The 23,242-nt window shown below is 37.8% G+C and overlaps 1 protein-coding gene across 1 annotated transcript in view; it reads left to right on the top strand.

Annotated features, from left to right (window-relative positions):
- AGPAT4 (1-acylglycerol-3-phosphate O-acyltransferase 4) overlaps positions 1-23,242 on the top strand; it is a 59,093-nt gene that overhangs the window by 26,882 nt on the left and 8,969 nt on the right. The window contains exons 2-7 of the mRNA XM_032216809.1: positions 4,278-4,447; positions 14,347-14,508; positions 17,818-17,971; positions 18,645-18,747; positions 19,227-19,302; positions 19,691-19,889. Coding sequence (XP_032072700.1) covers positions 4,278-4,447; positions 14,347-14,508; positions 17,818-17,971; positions 18,645-18,747; positions 19,227-19,302; positions 19,691-19,889 — 864 coding nt within the window. The remainder of the gene's footprint in view (positions 1-4,277; positions 4,448-14,346; positions 14,509-17,817; positions 17,972-18,644; positions 18,748-19,226; positions 19,303-19,690; positions 19,890-23,242) is intronic.

The following is a 23,242-nucleotide window of genomic DNA, read 5'->3' as shown; positions in this document are numbered from 1 at the left end:
AAGATGTTTACTTTCTCTTTTATAATGGTTTCGTAGATATCTCCTTAATCAATGGCTGATAATCATAGATGTTGCTGCGATCCACCTTATTTTCCATTCGTCTGGGAGCACGGCTAGGTCGTTGTTCTCTGGTCTTCTGCTCTTCCGGGAGGGGAAAGCAATACTTCCTATCTTGTGATTGTATGTTTTGTTGTTTCTCTTGTCCTTCTCTTTGTCTTTCTCCGGGTCCAGGTGGTTCAGGATGTCCCGCCTTTAGGGTCTTATAATAAAAATCTCGGGCTTCCCATACAGAGTTGAGACGATATTTTTGCTCACCGAATGTAATTATAATACCAAATGGCGCATCCCATCTATACTGTATTTGACGATTTCTGAGTTCTTTAACTAAAAAGGCATGGTCTCTCCTAGCTCTTAACATTTGGGGTGGTATTTCCTTGAAAACAATCAAGTCCTGTCCGTCAATTCGCAGCCTGGTATTATAAAACTCTTGTAATATCGCATTTCTGGATTCTCTTGTAGCAAAATATATAACTACATCTCTCGGAAGCTGTCTCTGTTTCGCCACCCACGAATTATGACGGTAAATTTTTTGGATCTGCCAATCAAAGTTGAGTCCCGGACTTCCCACCAAACGACTGAAAGCCTCTGAAAAAATCTGTTTCAAGTTCTCCTGTTCGTTTTCACGCAATCCCCTAACTCTTAATGCAAGCTCCATCTTTTTGTAATTAGTCATAACAAGTTGTTTTTCTGCGTTTTCAACTTTCTGTTGCAGCACTTCAATTTTAGATGTCAGGTTGGTGTTGGCTTCCTCCAGGAGTTCCAACTTATCTTCCATTCCAGCAACATAATCTGTCAAAACAGTTAAAAGTCTTACCATATCCTCCTTTGTTTGAGCAATCTTGGTATCAAGCTTATCACATAAGTCTGTAATAAGTTGCTTCATCTCCTCTCTAAATTCTTTAAGAGTCTCGAAAAGAAATTCTTTCGTTAACAAATCTCCAGTAGGGGGCGTAGAAGTTAAGGGCTGCGACTTTGTAGCAAATGCCTGAGATGTATTGCTAAGAGAACGTCTCGCCAACTTTGATTTTGGTGCCATTATAGAAAGGAAGCAAACAAAGTCTCTGCTCGCGTTGATTTCAGATAATATAATTTCAGTAAATTTTTAGAGGTTGATAAGAAAAGATCTTCAAGGGGGCTAATTAAATTGTGAGGAATTATTCCTTTGATTCTGTGCCAGGAAGTTGGAGATATATCGTTATAGCAAATGCGGAAGCTAAAAAGTCGCCATTTTAAAAACAATTAAACAAAGGAGTTTTTTATAACATTGAAGCTGGTATTTTGATAGAAAAAAAATAAAGAAAAGTTCACAGGTTTGGTCTCTGCTCGTATTTATTTTCAATGGCTTAGTTTCAAAAGAATGTCCTGAGGGGGGGGGGGTTCCTCGCCTTGAGCTGAAAAAAAAACAGCTGAGAAGATCTGGCCGGAGTAAATGACTCAGCTTAAGGCGATCTTCCTTCTCCGTTTACAGCCAAAAAAAAAAACAAAAAACTGCAAACTACAAAGAAGGATCTAGCCGCCTGGGTCCCTCCCTGCTTTTTTCTTGCCTGAAAAAAGAGATATCTATAGATGTTAAGTAGATATACGAAACAGAACTCTGGGGGCAGCTCAGTTAAGCTGCCGACGACGGCGAGCCCCTCCCCCGGAAGTCATTATTAATGGAGTTGCTAAGAAAAGGCCTTTTCTTGTCGATTCCATTGACAATGACAGGTATTTTACTAAGAAAACAATAGCACTTCTCATAGTTGTTTTTTTTAAATCTATAAATATTAAAAACATGACTTGTTTGCCTTTACTGTTTGAGAAAAGCTTTTTGCCTGAATTCATAGATTACCAGGCATTTCCTTTAATAAGCATTTAACTTTCATTAGACTTATTCTTCTTTTTCTTAAGTTGAGGATTTACTGGTTTCTAAGCATTCTGTGCCACATGTTCCTGTGCATTGGTTTCCTATCAATACAGATCATTTCTGATTTTATTTTTAAAAATAATTTATCTTGTGCAAGAAATAACTTTTAAAAAAAATATCCATATTAGAAATAGCAAAACCAAGTGTCCCCATTTTGTGAACAAAAGGAAGAAGATATAAATAGAACTAGATAGTGTTTTCTTAAGTGTAGGAGGAAAATTAAGAGTGCCAATACTTTGATCATTTCTTTATTTTCTGAGATTTTAGTTACTCCATCAATAATTTGCAGCTGTAACACTATAATTCGGCATTCTATGTCACTGGCAATGCAACCATCATAAATACGATTCAGTTGCCAAGCATCTGATGTTTGATCACATGACCATGGGGGTGCTGCAACACTTAATTTTTTTTAACTTTTGTCATATGTGTTTTTATGTTGTAAGCCGCCCTGAGTCCTTTGGGAGAAGGGCGGCATATAAGTCCAATAAAACCAAACCAAACCAAACTTGTAAGCATGAAAAACTGTCATGTCACTTTTTTCAGTGCCATTGTAGTTTCGAATGGTGACTAAATGAACTAAGTCAAGGACTTTCTACCGTATTTTTTGGAGTATAAGACACACCTTTTTCCCTCAAAAAAGAGGCTGAAAATCTGGGTGCGTCTTATACACAATACAGCATTTTTTGCCTTCTGAAACCCCGCCCTTCACCAAAATGGCATACATTACAGCAGGGGTGTCAAATTTGTAGCCCATGGGCCAGATGTGCCCATGCCTGCTTTAACGAAGGGGGGAAAAGTTGTGAAAAGTCACATGACAATGCCGTGACAACGCGAGTTTGACACCCCTTCATTACAGCATGTATCTATAATCTTGTACCCTCGAGGTATACTGAGACTGCAGCTTTGCATTCTCCACAAATGTGATATATCAGAAACTGTAGCAATAGAACTAATACATCTGGAAGGCACCAGGTTGGAGAAAACTGCTGGGAATTGTGATTTATCAACAACATCTGGTGAGCCACAAATCTCAGGTTCTGCTGTAAAGGATCATCTAATTAAGATTCCTCATTTAATTTGGTGTGTGTGTGTATGAATAGACTGAAATCCAGACAAATACTAAAACAAAACATCTGCTTCAGGGCAGTTTTTTAAAATGTCATTGTGGCAACTTACTATAATCTTTCACAAAATAGGGAGATATTATTCTGTCCTCTGCTTTCAAAAATTCAAATGGATGGTTGAATGTTTCATAATGTATAAATATACGTATAAATACAGAGTAAGAGTTCTATTGATATCATGTAATATTTTGAAAATTAGGTTAGCCAAGCAAAAATGGAGAGGATACGGAATGAATGTTCATCTGTTCTCTTCTGTTCACCTTAATCAGAAGCAAAAATGCATTTGAATGAGTAGAGTGATTTGTAGGGTCAATTAGATTATTGTGGGTAATGAGAATGAGCAAACTGTTAGTACAGACTAGGAAGTGCAAAATAGAAGGTAGGAGCATGATGTACATTTTGAGATGTACCAAGTAAAGTAATGGGGATGACAATGCATGATGATTCATAGTGATGATGACGTCACCAATATTATCTGATTCACAGTGAAAAATTTTAAGGAGACTTAAAATCCAGTTCTAAAAATTTACTAAACTCTTCATTTTTGTTGTGGCAGTAGCTGACACACAAAATTGCTGTTCTCTCCCATTAGTCTCAGGGAAGAAGAAAACTGTTTCTTGATGCCAAAGGCAGTTCATTGAAAAGGAAGTATGGAAGCCCAGAGATCCTTCACTTGACTTCAAACTACCATATTTTATCAGATTGAAGCTTTTGAATGATCAAAGTTGTCACTTTGTTTCCCTTCCTTTCTTTACCAGGGTTTTAACCAACTCTGGAAAGTTTTTAAAAAGGCAGTAGCAAATATTGGTGCAAAGAAGATTGTGGGTCAAATTGCCAAGAATCAATCTGGACTTGAAGGAGGCTTTATCTTTTATCTTTAGAAAAAAAGCAAAGTTCTTTCTCCGTTCGTTCCTTCCTCCTTCCGTCCCCCCCTCCCTCCCATCCATCAGCTGGAAAGCTGACAATCCAATTTGAGTCCCAAGTGCTGTGCATAAAGCACACAATTTGCTGCTTAAGTCTCCCAATATAAAAAGGTCCACATTTCCCCCCTCCCCAACCTCAGGCAACCATAAGCACAGCAGAAGGAATATTGAAATGACATGCTTATTGCAATAGTAAAGCAACTTTTTATTTAAGTGCAGAGATACTATGTCTATTTAATCATTTGTTATTATTTGTTCCAGAGTTGGTGACATTGCTGGAATGGTGGTCAGGCACTACTTGTACCCTCCATATGGATCAACAAGCAAAGCACAAGCTTGGGGAGGAGAATGCCATCGTCATCCTTAATCACAACTTTGAAATCGACTTTGTTTGTGGTTTAAGCTGTTGTGATAAATTTGGGGTTCTGGGGGTGAGTTTTTATTAACATGTTAACAGATTCCTTTTTCTCTCTCCAATGTGATGCAACACAACTGCTTTCGTGGTCAATTTGGTTTGGTATTTATTTATGTCTCTTCAATATTTCCATTTTTTATTCTCTTGGCTTTAAAACACTGAAGCAATTTGGAGGATAAAGAAACTTTTATAGTGTCTAATAGATTTGTAGAGCCCATGTTCAACAATTAGAATTGGTCAGGCACTTAACAAAAATCTACCTCCATTGAATGCTTTCTTGGTTAAGATTTGGATTTCAAAACTGTCTTCAGTGTAAAAATTTCAGTAGAATTATTGTAATTGCAAATTTTATATCAAGTAATAAGAAAGGTTGGCCTAGGCTTAAGTTGTGCTCTAAATCTGTGCTGAAGGTGATTATATGATTATATTTTCTTCAAAAAAGGAAAAAAATAGATCCAGGAAACTATAGACCTATCAACCTGACCTCAATACCAGGAAAGATTCTGGAAAAGATAATCAAGCAACGAATTAGCGAACTCCTAGAAGTAAACAAAGTAATAGCCAAAAGTCAACATGGGTTTATCAAAAACAGATCATGCCAAACTATTGCATTCTTTGACAAAGTGACAAAATTAGTGGACCAGAGGAATGCCGTCAATATAGTTTACTTAGACTTTCGTAAGACATTTGATAAGGTAGACCATAACCTACTACTAGATAAAATAGAAGAATGTGGGTTGGACAGCATCACCACTAGATGGATTTGTAACTGGCTGACCAACCGCACTGAACCTGTAGTCCTCAATGGAACTGCATCTACATGGAGGGAAGTATGCAGTGGAGTACCCCAAGGCTCTGTTTTAGGCCCAGCACTCTTCAACATCTTAATCAATGATTTGGATGAAGGAATAAATGGGGAACTTATCAAATTTGCAGATGACACCAAGCTGGCAGGAATAGCCAACGTTCCAGAAGACAGGCTTAAGATACAGAAGGATCTTGACAAATTTGAACATTGGGCACTATCTAATAAAACGAAATTCAATGGTGAAAAGAGTAAGGTTCTACATTTAGGCAAGAAAAACAAAATGCACAGATACAGTATAGGTGGTACCTTGCTCACTAGTAGTAACTGTGAATCCTAGTGGACAATCATTTAAATATGAGCCAACAGTGTGCTGCAGCTGCCAAAAAAGCCAACACAGTTCTAGGCTGCATAAACAGAGGGATAGAATTAAGATCACGTGAAGTGTTAATACCACTTTATAATGCCTTGGTAAGGCCACACTTGGAATACTGCATTCAGTTTTGGTTGCTACGATGTAGAAAAGATGTGGAGACTCTAGAAAGAGTGCAGAGAAGAGCAACAAAGATGATTAGGGGACTGGAGACTAAAACATATGAAGAACGATTACAGGAACTGGGTATGTTTAGTTTAATGAAAAGGACTAGGGGAGACATGATAGCAGTGTTCCAATATCTCAGGGGTTGCCACAAAGAAGAGGGAGTCAAACTATTCTCCAAGGCACCTGAGGGTAGAATAAGAAGCAATGGATGGAAACTAATCAAGGATAGAAGCAACTTAGAACTGAGGAGAAATTTCCTGTCAGTTAGAACAATTAATCAGTGGAACGGCTTGCCTCTAGAAGTTGTGAATGCTTCTACACTGGAAGTTTTTAAGAAGATGTTGGATAACCATTTGTCTGGAACGGTATAGGGTTTCCTCCCTAGGCAGTGGGTTGGACTAGAAAATCTCCAAGGTCCCTTCCAACTCTGCTATTGTATTGTATAACTAACTATTATAATTAATAGATATCATTTGTTTGTGGTAATAATAGCTCCATATATTTAAGATTGCCTGGAGTAATCTTCGATGTCTTAACCAATGAAAATGTGGGTAAAGTGTTATGAGATGTAAATGAAGAATTTGTTATTACATGCTACAGAGAGACTTGAAAATGGTATAGTTTATCATGTATCAGCTCATTGTATGAGTAGGGATTTTGTTAGGCAGTGTATTTTCAATGATGCAGTCTATAATAAAATTTCCCTCGGTCAGGAGTTTGTATTTGGTAAGTTTGAGAGTAGCACAAGAAAAAATATTTTTTTGTTCTCATAAATGAACATGAAAGGAATCTTTAGTTGTGATTCACAATACTTGAGGTATTGTCTGGCAGCATAAAAATAAGATGAAATGTTTTGCAGCCAATGCAAGCTTATAGCATTCCCTTGAAGGAAAAGGTCATAATGGAGTAGGGAATTGCCATCTTTCAGTGATTTATTGCTTCAATTAAAGACTCTTTAACAGAAGACTTGCAGTGGGGAAAAATTTGCTCAGAAGATAATCAAACAGAGGAACAAACCCATATAGAAGCAAGAGAGATCTAACATACTCTGCATTTGAGGGATCCTTGGTGCTTTCTGAGCTTGCTTGTTTTCTTGCAGACATTTCATTATGCAAACTAAGTAACATGACTAGCACTCCTTACTAGCACTGATGATGTTACCTAGTTTGGTTATGAAACATCTGCAAGAAAACAAGCAAGCTCAGAGAGTACCAAGGACTCCTCATGTCCTCCTGAGCTACAAATATTCTCCTTTATTAATACTCTGCATTTGCTGCACCCTAGAAACTGTTTTCAGGTTCTTGCAGTGAAACAGACTCTGAGCATTTAGAAGAAGAGAGAAACACTGCAGAACAGGAGACAGAACAGTGGATCCTTAAAAGGCAGAGCTACAACTATGTTCTGCAAGACTAAAGGAAGAGCTGTGGTGGCTGGAAGTTGCTTGCTATTAGGATCTTAAACAAATCCCTACCAACCAGTCTTTCAGCTCATCATTATGTGTGCTCCCCACAGAAGATCTGGAATATGAGAGAAAAACTTATAGAACCTATCAAAAGATTTGGGGTCTGGGACCATAAATTCCCAGTGATGGGTTACCCTGAAAGGAGTTGTCTCCACAAAGAATAGTAAAAATGTTTTTGGACAAAGACAGTTAAGAGTGTAGAGGTTAGAAACAGACCCCGAAGGAAAAAGCTTAGATAAAAACTTGTTCACACTTTGCAAAATGGAAATGTTGCTCAAATATGGCTTCTTCATCCATGGGCTTAATAATTAAAATAAAACTCAAAAGCAAAGAAGATGGAGTATAGAAATGTGAAGATGGCGAGGAGGGGGGGGGGCTGATTGAAGAGGTAATAATGGAATAATAATGACTTCTTTGACTGGAATGCAGCAATTGAAGAACGTAATTTTTTTCCCAAAGGAACAAAAAGAGTAGAACAATACAAGGAAATTTCACTGTATCTTGAAGGCGTAATAATTGCATTTGAGGATAATGGAGGAACTTGTTTATGGGCTAAATATATTGATATGCATTATCTTTGAGAAATGGTGAAGTGCCAAATGGTAGAAGAGGGCAAATGTCCCTACCTTCAAAAACAGCAATAAGGAGGATAAAGAAAGCCACAATCTTGCTAAATTAAGCTTTTCTTTTGACTAGACAACTTACTTAATAGATATATGTCTTGATTCATTGATGATTATAAAATAGATTACATAACATGAGGATTAAATGGACAAATTGCTGGCCCAAATATTAGTGCATCAATGATTCCTGATCAAATTGGAGAGAGGTATTTAAAACATTTATCTCCTTGGTTCTTTGCTGTTGTTCCTTTTTATTATTTTGATGGAAGGGTAGGGAATGCTTATTAAATGTGTAGGTAACACAAAATTGACTATTACCATAGAAAACAGAAATAAAATTAAGAGTAGAGAAATGGGCTGAATAACAGAAATAAAAATAAAATGAAGTGTAGAATGGGAGATATGCACCTTGGCAATTGTATTTCAGAAAAATATGCTTGAATACCAACCAGTTGCAACTTGAAAATGAGCCAAATGTACAGTCAAAAAAGACAAACAAAATTTGAGGTTGCATCAACCAAAGTAAATTATCTAAATGATGAGAAATAATTGTTAAATGACATTCAAAGACCATCTTGAGTACTGTTTCTGTTTTGGGGGTTGCAGTTTAAATACTCAGACCAAAATGTAATAACTTCAAAGAACAATTAGGATACACCTGTGAAAAGGGAACCTCTCCTCTGAAGGGGAGCTGGGTATGTTTACCTTAGAGAAAAGTGACTGAATGAAAGGAATGATAGTGTTCAAATACTTGGAATGGAAGTGATTTCCTACGGTTTGGACTGGTTCGGCTGAGTAGGTAGTAACTCAGCTGCCCACGCCTCCAAACTGTTTTTGTCAGCAGCATCATAGGCGCCACCATCTTGTTTTTTGCTTCTGCATATGCGCAGAAGCAATTTTTCACTACTGCACATGCGCCCCCAAAACCTGTCCCTGAGCAAACCTGCAGTAAAAGAATCCGGAACCCACCCCTGACTTGGAAGGATATCACATGGTTAAAATCTGTTCCTACTCATTGCAGAACACAGATAATGGAATAATGGGTATACATTCCAGAATCACAGTTTCTGATTGAATGTTAGAAAAACATTCCTTAAAAGTAAGAACAATTCACTAGTGAAACCACCTATTCAGAGAGATGGCCATCTCCCCTTCATTAGACAGTTTCAAACAAAGGACATACATACACCTTTAATTTGCTTTAATTTGAATTCATATACTAGGCAGAGGATTGGGCTTGATGGCCCAATGAAAATATCCAGAAATCAGTTTTTTATGCTTATTCTCCTTTTTTAAAAATTCTCGTATTCTTAATATTTTGTTTCAGCCTGAATTTATTGTTCAGTTTTTATCTGCAGCTGTGAACCATCCTGAAATACCAGCATTGAAGGACAGGATAATAATGCCAAATAATGCCTTTTGTTGTATAACTAATGATAAAGTATTTACCAATTTCCTCCTGCTTTTAAGCTTGAAAAATAAAAGCAGCTAAGGAAGTGTTGTCCTTAGCATTAGAAAAGTGTTGACGCAACAAAAGAAATGCTTTGAAATGCCAGTATAGTAGTATTAAAGGGTACCAGCATTCATAACATCAGAGATAGTGTCAAAACCCGTATATGTCACTTTCATGGAGGTTGGGCGGATTTGGCTCTTGCCAAGGCAACCAATTATGACAGTAAGTAGAATCCAGGTAATGCATCAGCAAGGACATTCAGTGCCCTTGAATGCATATACAGCTAAAGGAATTAAATCCTGTTACTTCTCCTGTAGTATGCATTAATTTTAAAATAAGAATCCACAACTTGTGTTTCTCATTTTCTTTTCAAGAGGCAGAATTTAGATTCTTTTTCATCACTGAACTCTTTTAGTATACTAATAGTTAGAGGTAATTTGAAGCAGGATTATTCTACTATGTAAGTAAAATTATATATATTCTCTGGAGCTTTGTTTCAATTTTGACAAATAGATCTGCTTGAATTAATGTGAACAGAATTAAGGAAAATATGTGAGGTGTAGGATTCTGTTCTTTTTTATAATTGTTTTTCATCATCAGGTTCTAGATCCATGTATTTACATTTAGGTTAATTTACTTTCCAATTATCTGTTCCTCTTCCAAGAAAGGCAGATGTACATTTCTCTCTTTTACTTGCATTTTGTTCTCCCAAGCAGGAAAGAAGTCAGTGTACTTTCTAACAAGTGGTCGAAAGTGGTGTCCTATATATTGAATTGTTAATTTGTGGCACTATCAGTTTTCTCATGTTTTTCAGAATGAGTCTCATTCTTTATAGTTGACTGATCCTTATGATTCAAAAAGTTGAATCAAACCATTGATATTGTGTCATGGCAATGAGGAACAGCATTTTTATTTCAAAGCATTTAGTGGCATATTTTGATTTCTTCTTCACAACAAGAAAAGTCTAGAAGTTTGGAGCTAACTCTGAGCTAATGTGGGGGAGGGGAACCTTCACATAGCGATAAAGTTTCTTTTATCTGTGAAAGTCTCAGATTTTTTAATCATGTGCTATCTGGTCAAGGTCAGGTCTTTCAGCCCATAACCATAGACACAGCGCCATGAAGTTCATAGTGCCAGGTTTTAATAAAAAAAAGTCTAGTTCTGTCCTTTAAGTATTGGACTGCCAGTGGATATGTGCTGTTATTAAGGGTGGTGGTGGTATTGTCGGGCATCATCTTACTTGGTTAAGGTGACCAGATGTTCAGATTGGTAAAGAGGGACACCTTTGACCGGGGGGAGGGGGGGGCTTGATTAAAAAATTTATACGGAGCAGCAAAATTTTTCATACAACGCAAAAGTAGTATTGTAATATTTTTTTATTTCAACATAACTACAATTTACAAATATAAATTGTAACTGTTGCCAAACATCAAAATTTTAATCACGTGACCATGAGGATGCTGCAACGGTCGCTAAGTGTGAAAATGGTCGCTAAGTGTGAAAAATGGTCATCAGTCACTTTTTTCAATGCCATTGTAACTTTGGTCACTATACCACCTTTCTTGCCACAGTTCTTAAGTGAATAACTGCAGCTGATAAGTTAGTAACATAAGTGAATCTGGTTTCCCCATTTGACTTTGTCAAAAGGTCACAAAAGGCAATTAAATGACCCCAGGACACTGAAACCATCATAAATACGAATCTGTTGCCAAACATCAAAATTTTGCTCGCGTGACCATGAGGATGCTGCAACGGTCGCTAAGTGTGAAAATGGTTGCTAAGTGTGAAAAATGGTCATCAGTCACTTTTTTCAATACCATTGTAACTTTGGTCACTATACCACCTTTCCTGCCACAGTTCTTAAGTGAATAACTGCAGCTGGTATTTTGTATTTTGGATAGAATCTTTTTTTAAATAGTCTAAGACAGTTCAAAAAAAGAATCCACACAGAATAAATTGAAGTAAAACATTTCAAACTATTCCACACAGAATAAATTGAAGTAAAACTATTTTTAAAAATTCTATGCACAATATATTTCAAAGTATTGTGCATAGAATTTTTAAAAATGGTTTCACTTCAATTTATTTTGGATAGAATCTTTTTTTTAAATAGTCTAAGACAATTTAAAAAAAGAATCCACACAGAATAAAGCTATTTTAAAAAATCCTATGCACAATAAATAAAATATTATTTTAAAATACATTAAAAAAATAAAAGAAAAAAACCCAGCTCACTTACCAGCAGGCACAAGTGAGCACTCAAAGTCAATCCAGAATGATGTAGATGTTAATACAAAGAACTGAGCAAATTAAAATGGTGAAATTAGGGAAATATTTTTCAAAGAAACTTTGCCACCATTTTTTTCCACATGAGCCGACCTCCAACCTCCGTGCCCCTCCCCCTCGGAAAAGGAACACTCGTGACTTCTCTAGCCAAGTATTTCCTGCAGCTCTATGGTACTGGGTCATCTTTTCTTATAAAATGAGGTAAAAGGGGCGCGGGAGGGGGTCCGTTTTCTTGCTTTAACGTTTTAATATCTTCAATGAAAGTACTGAGACAGAGAGAGGGTTTAGACAGAGTGTGTTTTGTCTTGCCCCGGTTAGGATTTCTTAAGCAAATCCACTGGGCTTTCTACATGAAGCCAGAAAATCGGGACTTTTTAAAAACGCCCCGGGACACGGGACAAATTGTTATAAATCGTGACTGTCCCGCCAAAATCGGGACATCTGCTCACCTTATACTTGGTATGTATGCTTTTATGATATGCTTTTAAGTTTGTTTCTCTGGGTTAATAATAAAGTTTAAAAATTTCTTCATTTACTGGAGTGTTCATTGTCCTTGGATCCAAAAGAATCAATTGCCTCGGTACTAATAACTGCCCTGCCACTCAGCAAAACTTTAGACTATATTAAGAGTAGGGACACGGTGGCTCAGTGGCTAAGACGCTGAGCTTGTCGATCAGAAAGATCAGCAGTTTGGTAATTCGAATCTCTAGCGCCATGTAACAGAGTTAGCTCCCGTTACTTGTCCCAGCTTCTTCCAACCTAGCAGTTCGAAACCATGTAAAAATGCAAGTAGCAAAATAGGAACCACCTTTGTGGTTCCTATTTGGTGAGAAGATAACAGTGTTCCATGCGCCTTTGGTATTTAGTCATGCTGGCCACATGACTACGGAGACGTCTTTAGACAGCACTCGCTCTAGAGTCAGGAATGAACCTTTACTTTTAAGAGTATTTTATAGGGTATAAGATTAAAAAGCATTATAAAGGTTGACATACTGCAATGAAGTTGCTCCCTTTCATTTAGGTAATAAAATGTTTATTTTTCATTAGCTGAAAAATTATGTTTGTTCTTACTTTTGATTGCCATTTGACAGATAAGCATAAAGCTTTGTAATAACAAAATAGAAACCAAATACCCGGAATGAAAATAGAACAAAGAGTACCTTGAATCACAATTTGGAGTTCTACAATAAAGACACTGTTTTTCTACTGAACAGCAGTTAGTACAATGTTGACATGGTATTCTGCTGCTGAATAAAAGATCTTAGATCAGCATGATGCAAGCTACTGCAAGGATAATGCTTAATTGTCCTGATAACTTCAGCCTACCTTAAACTTGTTTTTAACATCAATCTGGAAAGCTGATCACCTTTAGTGATGGTCTTGATGCAAAGAAGTTCTCAAATTTTGTACACAGTTCTCTAATACAGTTTTTTCCTTATAAACATAGTCTTGACCCTACTGAAGTCAATACCTTTTAAAAACGTTTCACGTCCTTTATTTGGAGATTATGTTCACATTAGCTCTTTTTAAGTTCATAATGTATATATGTTTTATATTATATAAAATATATAATAGTTTTCCCCTTACTTCTCTATGAAGGGACAGCATTTGCCTTATGAAATGAAAAAGTTGAATTGAGAGTAAATTTGTTCCAAGTAGTAAGAATTAATTTCTGGAATATTGGATTCATAAAAAGGGGAATATTAACTATGCAATGAAACATGAATCTCAGAAGGTGATAAAGCAACATTTGTGCTAGAAGTTGTACTAAAACAGTGGAGGTATTAAATTGGTTGATTTTGTGTTGTGAAGTTGTTTGTAACTCATTCTTAAAAGCTGATGGAAAGACATAAAAAGTAAACTTTACTAGTGTATGTTAATGCTTCTTATTCCTTTCGCTGTCTGGTTCGATTCTAGTTTTCTTTATTTTATTTTTTGCATTTTTTTTCTTTTTAAACATAAAAACAACATAAACAAATTCTCATCCATTACAGCATGTCGTTTGGTTACAAGTGTTTTTGCATCCATATTCTCAATTACATATACAATCACAGATTTTCCGTCTAATATAACTAGATACCTCACTTTCATTGTACAAAATATATTCAGTTATGGTTAATATTCCTTTATTTTCAATAAACCTAATTCCATTACATTCTTGATTGTGATTCTAGTTTTCTTTATGATTCTTCCACCATACCAATACCAGATAACCGAGGGAAAACTTTTCAGTATGGCTACCATGTAAAGAAATAACTCAGGAACTGGAATTTTCATTGATCACCCAGTAGATTTTGCTGTCTTGAAAAAGTCATAGGCTACTAGGCTACTTACAAGATTATATACCCTGTTTCCCTGAAAATAAGACCTCCCCAGCTAATAAGCTCAATCAGGCTTTTGATTGCCTGCACTAAAATAAGCCCTTCCCGGAAATATTGCAACACAGCAGCAGCCATGATGTGACCACGCTCGCTGCCTCCTGCACCACAAAAATAATAAGACCTCCCCCAAAATAACTGCTTATTTCGGGGGTCAAAAGAAAATAAGGCCCTGTCTTATTTTGTGGGAAATACGGTAGATATATGTATATGCTTTTAAGTAGCGTACATTCTTATATGTTATTTTTCAAAGCCATTGGGAGCCAGTTGTACTTCATCCAATTGCAACCCTTCTTGTCATATCGTACCAATATCTATCCAAATAATTTGGGTTTGTGACTCAGCCTCTTTTCTGTATGTTTTATAGAGTTCCAAAGTCTTTGCCAAGAAAGAACTTTCCTACCTGCCGATCATTGGCTGGATGTGGTACTTCCAAGAGATGGTGTTCTGCAAGCGAAAATGGGAGGAGGATCGGGTAACTGTCATGCGCAGCCTGCTCAACCTCCGAGATTATCCTGAACTCTTCTGGGTATGAAACATTACTGTCAAGCATCACAACTGCATTTTTTGAAAGCCTGGCAGGCATAAGGCTAAAATACTCTCTGAACCTAGATAAAATATGTTACATTAATGTTGCAAATCAAGAAAAGGAGATAAGATAGTCGTTTCACTTTCATTTTTCCATTAAGAGAGTGCTGGTGGAGTCAAAAGTGGGGTAATTACTTATCCATTCACTGCAAAATGAGAAGGGGAGGCAAAAACCTGCATAGGCTGGAAACAAACACTCAAAACAATACAGGTGGATTTATTTTGTCACGGGGTTCATGATTTATTTCTAATTTGGGCTCATGATTTATTTCTGTTGACATCCTGGAAAACTGGTTTGATGTTATTTTAGTACTGCTCTTTCAAACTAATATTGACCTACGTAGGTTTTATTGTGCATGCCTCGACATATCTATTCAAAAACCTGGTTAAATCCAGGGCAGCTTGTGTATTTTGTAAAAATTTATATGGTTGCATTTTTATACTGTTTGTCAGGTGAAAGGGGTTCCCCCTCCCATGGAATACAGGTAGTCCTCAACTCACAACAGTTCATTTAGTGACTGTTTAGTGATGTTACAACAAAATGGAAAAAATGACTTATGACCACTTTTCACTGTTACGACCTTTGCATCATCCCTATGGCCATTTGACCCCTATGGTCATTTGGTTATCAAGATTCATATTTATGACAGTTGCAGTATCTCAGGGTCATGCATTCACCTTTTATGATCACCTGACAAGCAAAATAAATGGGGAAGCCTGATTCACTTAACAACTGTATTACTAATTCAATAACTGCAGCAATTCACTTAACAACTGTGACAAGAAACGTCGTAAAGCAGAGCAAAACTCACTTAACAAATGTCTCTCTTAATAACAGAAATTTTGGGGTCAGTTGTGCTCGTAAGTCAAGAACTATCCTTAGAGATTTAGATTGGTGCTTGAAAAGCTCTTACAGGCAGTCCTTGGCTTATGACCACAATTGAGCCCAAAATTTCTGTTGCTAAATGAGTCAGTTGTTAAAGGAGCTTTGCTTCATTTTATGACCTTGTTTGCCACAGCTGTTAAGTGAAAGTTAGTAACACAGTTGTTAAGTGAATGTGGCTTCTCCATTGACTTTGCTGATCAGAAAGTCACAAAAAATTGGTCATAAGATCCTGGGATCCTGCAACTGCCACAAATGGGAGTCAGTTACAAAGTATCTAATCACATGATCATGGGGTTCTACAATGGTCATAGATGTGAAAAACAGTTATAACTCACTTTTTTCAATGTCATTGTAACTTCAAACAATCTCTAAATGAACTGTTTTAAGTGGAAGACTATCTGTACTGCCAGTGGTGGGTTCCGGATTCTATTCCAACTGGTATGGTGCAACAGGGCTGGGCATCCACCACAGGCACATGCACAGCATGCGTACTTACCACGCGCAACGCTCCGCAACACCTCTGCGACGCTCCAGCTGCTCGGCGGAGCGTCACACAGGCACTGTACACTCTGTGCACGTAAGCCCCGATCGGCTCAAATACAGGTAAGGAGGGCAGGTGGGTGGGCTCCCAGCAGGCACCAGTACGCTCATACCGGGGCGTACTGGTTGTTTCCCACCATTGTGACTGCCCACTCTTAAGGTGTTTGACTGGAATGATGATTTGATTTAAAAGGACAATAAAAAGTAAAGGTAAATGTTTCCCTGTCCAGCTGACCAAGGCTACCATACAAATGTAGGTAGATTCAAGATACAACAGCTCAAAGTTACAATGTCACTGAAAAAGGTGATTTATGACCATTTTTCACACTTACGACCATTGCAGGATCCCCATGGTCACATGATTTACATTTGGATGCTTGACAACAGGTTCATATTTATGATGCTTGCAATGTTCCAGGGTCATGTGATCCCATTTTGTGAACTTCTGACAAGCGAAAAGATTGACTGCTGGAGACTGCTTCTAACCTAGAGTGCAATACAGACTGGATTCAGTCTGTTATTAAACTTGCATTTGCTGTTAAACCTGCATTTGGCTTTTACACATTAGATACTGCAGTGAGGATCTGGGTGGGTCTGCCTAGGAACTTGTGTTCTTTAGAGAATACAGTCTCATTTTCTAAGATAGAGAGTTGCCACTTTTCTCTTCATCAGTTCAGTTATTATTTTATACATATATTTCCATTTCCTTTCCTTCCTCCCTCCCCCAGTTGGTGCCATTTGCTGCTTTACAAAAGAAACATCTACACCAAACATGGACATTATATAGCTCCCAAACCACATCCAGCCCTTTGAATATTCCTGTCCAGCCTTCACGAATTACTTTTATTTTGAAGGCGACTGCTGTTTTATTTTCAATTTAGGTATGTGCATGCTTGCATACCTACACACCTGCACAGCCCTTTTGGTCCAGCCCTCCACAACAGTCCCAGTTTCTAATGTGACACCTTGGGAAAATCAATTACCCACCCTTGCTCTGCACATTTTATCCATCTAATTCAGTCCTTCCTATATTGGCATCCAATGAAGGTTGAATAGGGCCACCATGATTCAAACGAGGAGCCCCCACTTTTATTTATTAATTAATAATTTTATATGTCTCCAATCTCACTGATAAGGCGACTCTTACTTCCCCTCCAAATGTAATATGTAATTTGATCTTCAGAATGCAACCAATATTGCTCTCAACCATCTTTCAGGGCAACATACTTAACTATTTCTGATACAATGCTGCATTCTGTGACTGCTGCTGAATCAAATAGGAGAGTCTAAATAGGAATTGATAAATGTTTCTGGTGAAATGCTCCTTAATGCACAACTTTACCCTGTTGCAACTACTCGTGCTCAAAATAGTGATAAATAGCAATATGGTCTTCATAATTTTTTTAAAACAGTTTTTTAAAACAGGAAAAGGCCTGTGTTCTTTGTACAAGAGAGAAAGCAGCTACTGGTACTCAAAAAAAAAGAACATTGTGATGCTAAAACTGCATGTTAATTGTTTTTACAAAAAGGCCTTACCAGCTAAAATATGTAATAAAATATTAATGGCCTTGCAGATTTCTCTTCCTGAATTGTAGACCTTCTGGGTCAATATGTTTCAGTCTTAAGAAAAATGTGTGTATTTGAGATTTATCGCAGTGTTGTGATTATATTAATATATTAATGTATATATTAATGTTTAGAAGTGGTCTTTTGTTTTCCTCTGTGCCCCATGCATTGGCGTGCAATATTCCATAAAGAAATGTACTTCTTCCTCCCACACCCCCAATATATCTCTTCAGTTTCCTTTCTTCTTCTTCTCTTCAGTTTTTGATTCACTGTGAAGGGACAAGATTTACTGAGCAAAAACATGAAATCAGCATGCAGGTGGCTGAAGCTAAAGGCTTGCCAAAGCTCAAACATCACCTCCTCCCACGAACCAAAGGATTTGCAATCACCGTCCAATGTTTGAGAAATGTAGGTAAGGAATAATATAACCAACACATCTAAGACACCATTTTAATTGGTAATTTATGTGTTTGCAATCAGATGTACGTTTTAGTTAAACTGGCATTTGGAAATGAAGCAAGCTGACATCAACTTTTGATTGCGATATTCTGGAACAGTTCTGTTGAGGGATGATGATATCTAAACAATATCTTCCTTTAAGTCTTTCTTCAAGTCTTATTTAGATGCTAATATCTTGATTTAAATGAGGTGTGAGATTTAGCCACATATAGCTCCAATCCCTTAATTCCTTCCTTTGCAGCAGGAGAAAATAAGCTATGCCTCTTAACAATTACAATTTTCTGCTTTGTTCATTCAATAAGATGTGATTAGCAACTTGGGGTCCACTAGAATTTAAAAGCTAGGTTAAAAGCTAAAGTAGACTCCCATAAAGTGCACCAGGGATGGTTGGGTTGACATTTTAACTGATCTATAAAAACAACATAAAGTTCTCTTCATCTGGCTATGTCATCACAGCCTTTTTGTAATCTTGTTTGTATTTGGTACTAAACTATAACAATTATTTTTCCTCTTAACTGCCAAAGCTCATCGTTTTGATAACCTGAGCTTACATGGTGTTCACAGGATTATGATATGTTTTGAAACTTCTGAGAGCCATCACCATGTTTTAATGTTCCCTATTCTAGTTTCAGCTGTATATGATACTACACTGAACTTCAGAAATAATGAAAATCCAACACTGCTTGGAATTTTACATGGGAAGAAATACCATGCAGATTTTTACGTAAGGCAAGTACTTTTTTCTTAAGGTCTTTAAAAGGCATAGTGTAATAGTAATCCAAAAGGAACTCTGGTGAAAATGCCTCCAAGGCATTTTGAATTGAACTCTAAAATTCTTTATAACAATAGAGCCTATTATTATACCTTTATATTAGGAGAGCCAGTTCGGTATAGTGATGAAGGCATCAGGCTAGAAACTGGGATATTCTGAGTTCTAGTCCTCTTAGCCCTAGGAAAAAGGCCGTGGCAAGCCACTTCTGAAAAACCTTGCCAAGAAAACTGCAGGGACTAATCCAAGCAGTCTGCAAGAATTGGGCATGATTGAATAGAAGAAAAAAAGCTTTATATTGAAACACCAATAACTTGTATTTTTTTCCACCCAAATCTTGTTGCTTACATTCCACCTTAAATTAAAGTAAGCAGGGTGGTTATATGGTTTGTTTTTAATTCTTCTGTCCATCCTGTGCTCTCTTCTTCAATATTTCTAGGCGGATTCCATTAGAGGAGGTTCCGGAAGGCTACCAGGAGTGTTCGGACTGGCTTTACAAACTCTATCAAGAAAGGGTTGGTTTATTATTTAACCATTCTGGTGATGAGTAAGACTTGAGATGGCCTCCACAGCAATCCCAGTCTCACGTGGCCCCTTGGGAAAAATTAATTGCCCACCCCTGCTCTCGATGTTCAGTTGTTACAAATTTCCATTCCTGAAATCTGAAAGTGATTGCTTAATTTTCTTAAAGAGAAGAACTGATTGACTCTCTTGATTTTGCAGATGAGACAATGGCAATTTGGTGGGTGGAGGAAAAATGTATTCAATAGCATCAGGCTTATGTCTTCTATGGTACCCTCTCTAGAGGAACAGAAATACAGAAATAGGGAGAGAAATAACACTTCCTTCTTGCGGTGATGAATTTAGCAGATAACCAGCTCTTTCCCATATTGTTCTGACTAGGATGTCTTCCAAGAAGAATACTACAAGACAGGAAGCTATCCAGGGATCCCCATTGTGCTTCCTCGGCGGCTATGGCCTCTCTTGAATGGGATTTTCTGGGCCTTGTTGCTACTCTATCCTTTATTCAAGCTGCTCATCAACATGATTAGCAGTGGCTCATACCTGACACTTGCCACTGTAGCCTCTGTCTTGGTTGCAGGTGAGTTTTTTCCAACCCCAAGGCTGCATCTACGAGAAAGGTCCTTTTTACAACCCTACCAAAAACTCTGCATTCAGCATCTAATGTGGGTAGATGAATTGAGTGGGAGGAGCAAAGTCGGGGTTTGGTAACCTCAATTTAACTCTGAAGCCAGAGGAGAATTTGGTGATCTAAAATTTCCCTGGGCTGTTGTCCTACAAATTACTTGGTTTTCTAGAAGTTTACATAACTGTTGGAACTGCACTAGGAAATAATGAATAAAAAAGGCAGAAAAAATATTTAAAGCTAGCAGATTTTCAAATGTGTGACTTATTGTTTCTCAGATCCATCTAACTTTTCTCTTTCTGACATTTTCTTTCTTTCTTAAAAATACCCTTATGGCGCCTCAAGGCACCTGGATTTTCCTCCCTGGGATGAATGGAATAGCAGACAGTGGGAGGGCCACTCCTTCTGGAGCTGGGGAGCCTGGATTGATGTGGCATTTGGGGATGGGGGGGAGGTCATGTCTCTATGCCTCTTATGTATGGTGCCAGACAGGAAGCAGGTTGCATTTGGAGTCTGTAGGTCCATTGCCTTATTCCAGTTTCATGTTCCTGTACTCTGAATGTGTGGATGCCCCTGGGGGGGGGGGGGGGGATGATGAGATGCTGACTGGGAAACAACAAAGTGAGAAGGAGGAGCTCCAGTGGCTTAATGGTCAGAAAAGGAAACTTAGGAAGAGCCCACCCTACTTCCTCAGTTGCTTAGGTGGCGGCGTGAATATACATCTTTAGACTTACAAGATGCTGTTAATGTAGCCTTACAATAAAATAGAATTAGTTCATCCAATTATGTTTCCTGTCTGATTTACCAGGGAGGGCTAACATCAATCTTGCAAGTCTGGAGGTGCACACTTCCCACTGCAAATTTAACTCTTTGATCAATGCTCTGCTGAGTCACTCATGTCTTAATCACCTCTTACTGTAATGTGTTCCTTAAGGGGCTGCCCATGAAAAGTATCCAGAAGCTTCAGCTGGAACAAAATGCAATGGTACAAGCAGTTATATTAACCTCTACAAGACCACATTGGTCTTGTAGCTGAGCTGCATTGGTTGCCAGATTGTTTCTGGGTCCAATTCAAGGTTCTGATTTTGAGCTTGAAAGCCACTAATGGTATGGGGCTGGGTTGCTTGAGGGGCCTTGTCTCCAAAATTTAATGTGCCTGTCCCATCATCTGGCAGAAGACACATGCTGCAGGTCCCTTCTGTAATCAAATTACATATGGTAAATTCCAGGAGACATGCCTTCTCTACCATGGCCCCTACCTTAAGGAACAGTTTTCCCTAAAAATTAATTATCTCCATCTTTTTAACATTCCTGAAGAACCTCAACACTTGGTTATATTATGAGGCCTAGGGCTCACAAGTGAACCTGAGATATGCTTGGATGGTTCCATTGTTAAAATGGCCATTTTTACTCTCTCTTTGCGTAGGGGTTTGTATATTTGTTTTTTATGCTCTTTGTTTCTTAATATAGTTTTTTTCCACATCTCTGGGTTTTTTAATCTGTGTTTTTATATGATTGTTGTGCACTGTCCAGAGTTGCTGCTGATGAGATGGGCAACTATAAAGATTTGATTGATTGGAGATGGATGGATTGATTGATTAATTATGCTTAAGAACTGATCTTGCTCAACATTCTTCTTTTACTTTGTAGCCAAATTGTTATAAACTGAAAGTGCATCAGCCATTGTCTAGCAAGAGTATATGTTGTTTTATTATTGTTCTCATGAAATTCTGGATGGAGCATGAATGATAATAGATGGGCAATTGGTTCTGATAATGCTCGTTTCCCATTAAGTAACACATATGTTTCCAAGCAACGTTGAATAAGAAATGGTAGGGCTATATGGGTAGAAAAGCAGCAAGTGTATGAGGACAAGTTCTCATTTACAAATTATCTGGAATATGGTCTTGAAATCCTCCACTTTGTGTTCTCTTTATTGTCTTTCTCTCTAGAGCAGTTTATTGCGAGAATCTTGGGAATTGAGATCCACACATCTTTAAAGTTATTAAGACTGAGAAACCTATAGTTTATATGTTTCTCACAACCTCTTCATCTAAAGCAGGAGAACTATCATTATGGAAATCCTTAGATAAGACCTACCTCTTACTTCATTACTTGTTGCTGAGCTTAATGATCAAATGTGCACTTTAGGAAACTCTACAAAGAACTAAGTTAGGAACAGATGATGGACAGCCCAAAACTGCAGCAAAGTAGATTGTTTCTTCTTTTATTATGTGTGGAATTCCTTGTTGATCATCAGAGCTATGCATGAATTTTGGATAATGCTACTAATTGAAACAAACAGATCTATTCAGGCTCAAATAGTCAAAGCCTGAAATAAAGAATTGGCTGCTTTAATTAGTAGGGATTCTGTGCTTCTATCAGGTACCCAGCACTTTTTCCAAATATTGATTAAGGCATTTAAATAATGAATAAGGTAAAGATAGAGGTTTGCCTTGCACTTATGTGCTAGTCATTCGCAACTCTAGGGTGCATAGGGGGCAGTGCTCATCCCTGTTTCAAAGCCGAAGACCAAGTGCTGTCCAAAGACATCTCCAGGGTTATGTGGCCGGCATGACTGTACACCAAAGGCTCATGGAACTCTGCTACCTTCCCACTAAAGGTGGTTCCCATTTTTCTACTTGCCTTTTTACATGCTTTAGAACTGCTAGGTTGGCAGAAGCTGGGACAAGTAGTGGGAGCTCACTCTGTTAGGCGGCACTAGGGAATCGAACCACCAAACTGCTGACCTTTCTGATCGACAAGCTCAGCGTCTTAGCCACTGAGCCACCACGTCCCTTTAACTTGAATACTATATGCCAAATATTAGACATAGTTGATTTATTGTATCAGTTATAGAATTGAATGAGTAATTGGAGTGGATGGAAGAAAACTGAAGCAGAGCTTTCAGAATCATGCTGTGGTTTTCCTGGTGTCATTGGTTTACATTTCTTCCTTTCAGGGCTTCTAGGATGCATATTCTCACTCTTCCTCTCACTTTGTATAGCCATTTTTTTCTAAGTCTGTTTTATTTCTGTTGCATGATAATATTTTAATAATGAATATTTTTGGTTTGTCTCTCATAAAGTCAATATTTGCAAATATCCAGGTAATGTAATGTGATTTGGCACTAACTTGACATTACAGATCAGTGGTGGGTTCCAAATCCTGGTGCAACCAGTACGGTGCAACGAGGCTGGACGTCCACCACATGAACGCACGCAGAACGCGCATGAGCACTTACCTCCTGCGACGCTCTGGGATGCCGCAGCTGCTTGGTGGAGCGTTGCACAGACGCCATACGCTCT

Source organism: Thamnophis elegans, chromosome 4, assembly GCF_009769535.1.
Source record: "Thamnophis elegans isolate rThaEle1 chromosome 4, rThaEle1.pri, whole genome shotgun sequence".
Classification (NCBI taxonomy): Eukaryota; Metazoa; Chordata; class Lepidosauria; order Squamata; family Colubridae; genus Thamnophis; species Thamnophis elegans.
The sequence above is the reverse complement of the archived record's forward strand: the minus strand, read 5'-3'. Positions and strand labels throughout refer to the sequence as shown.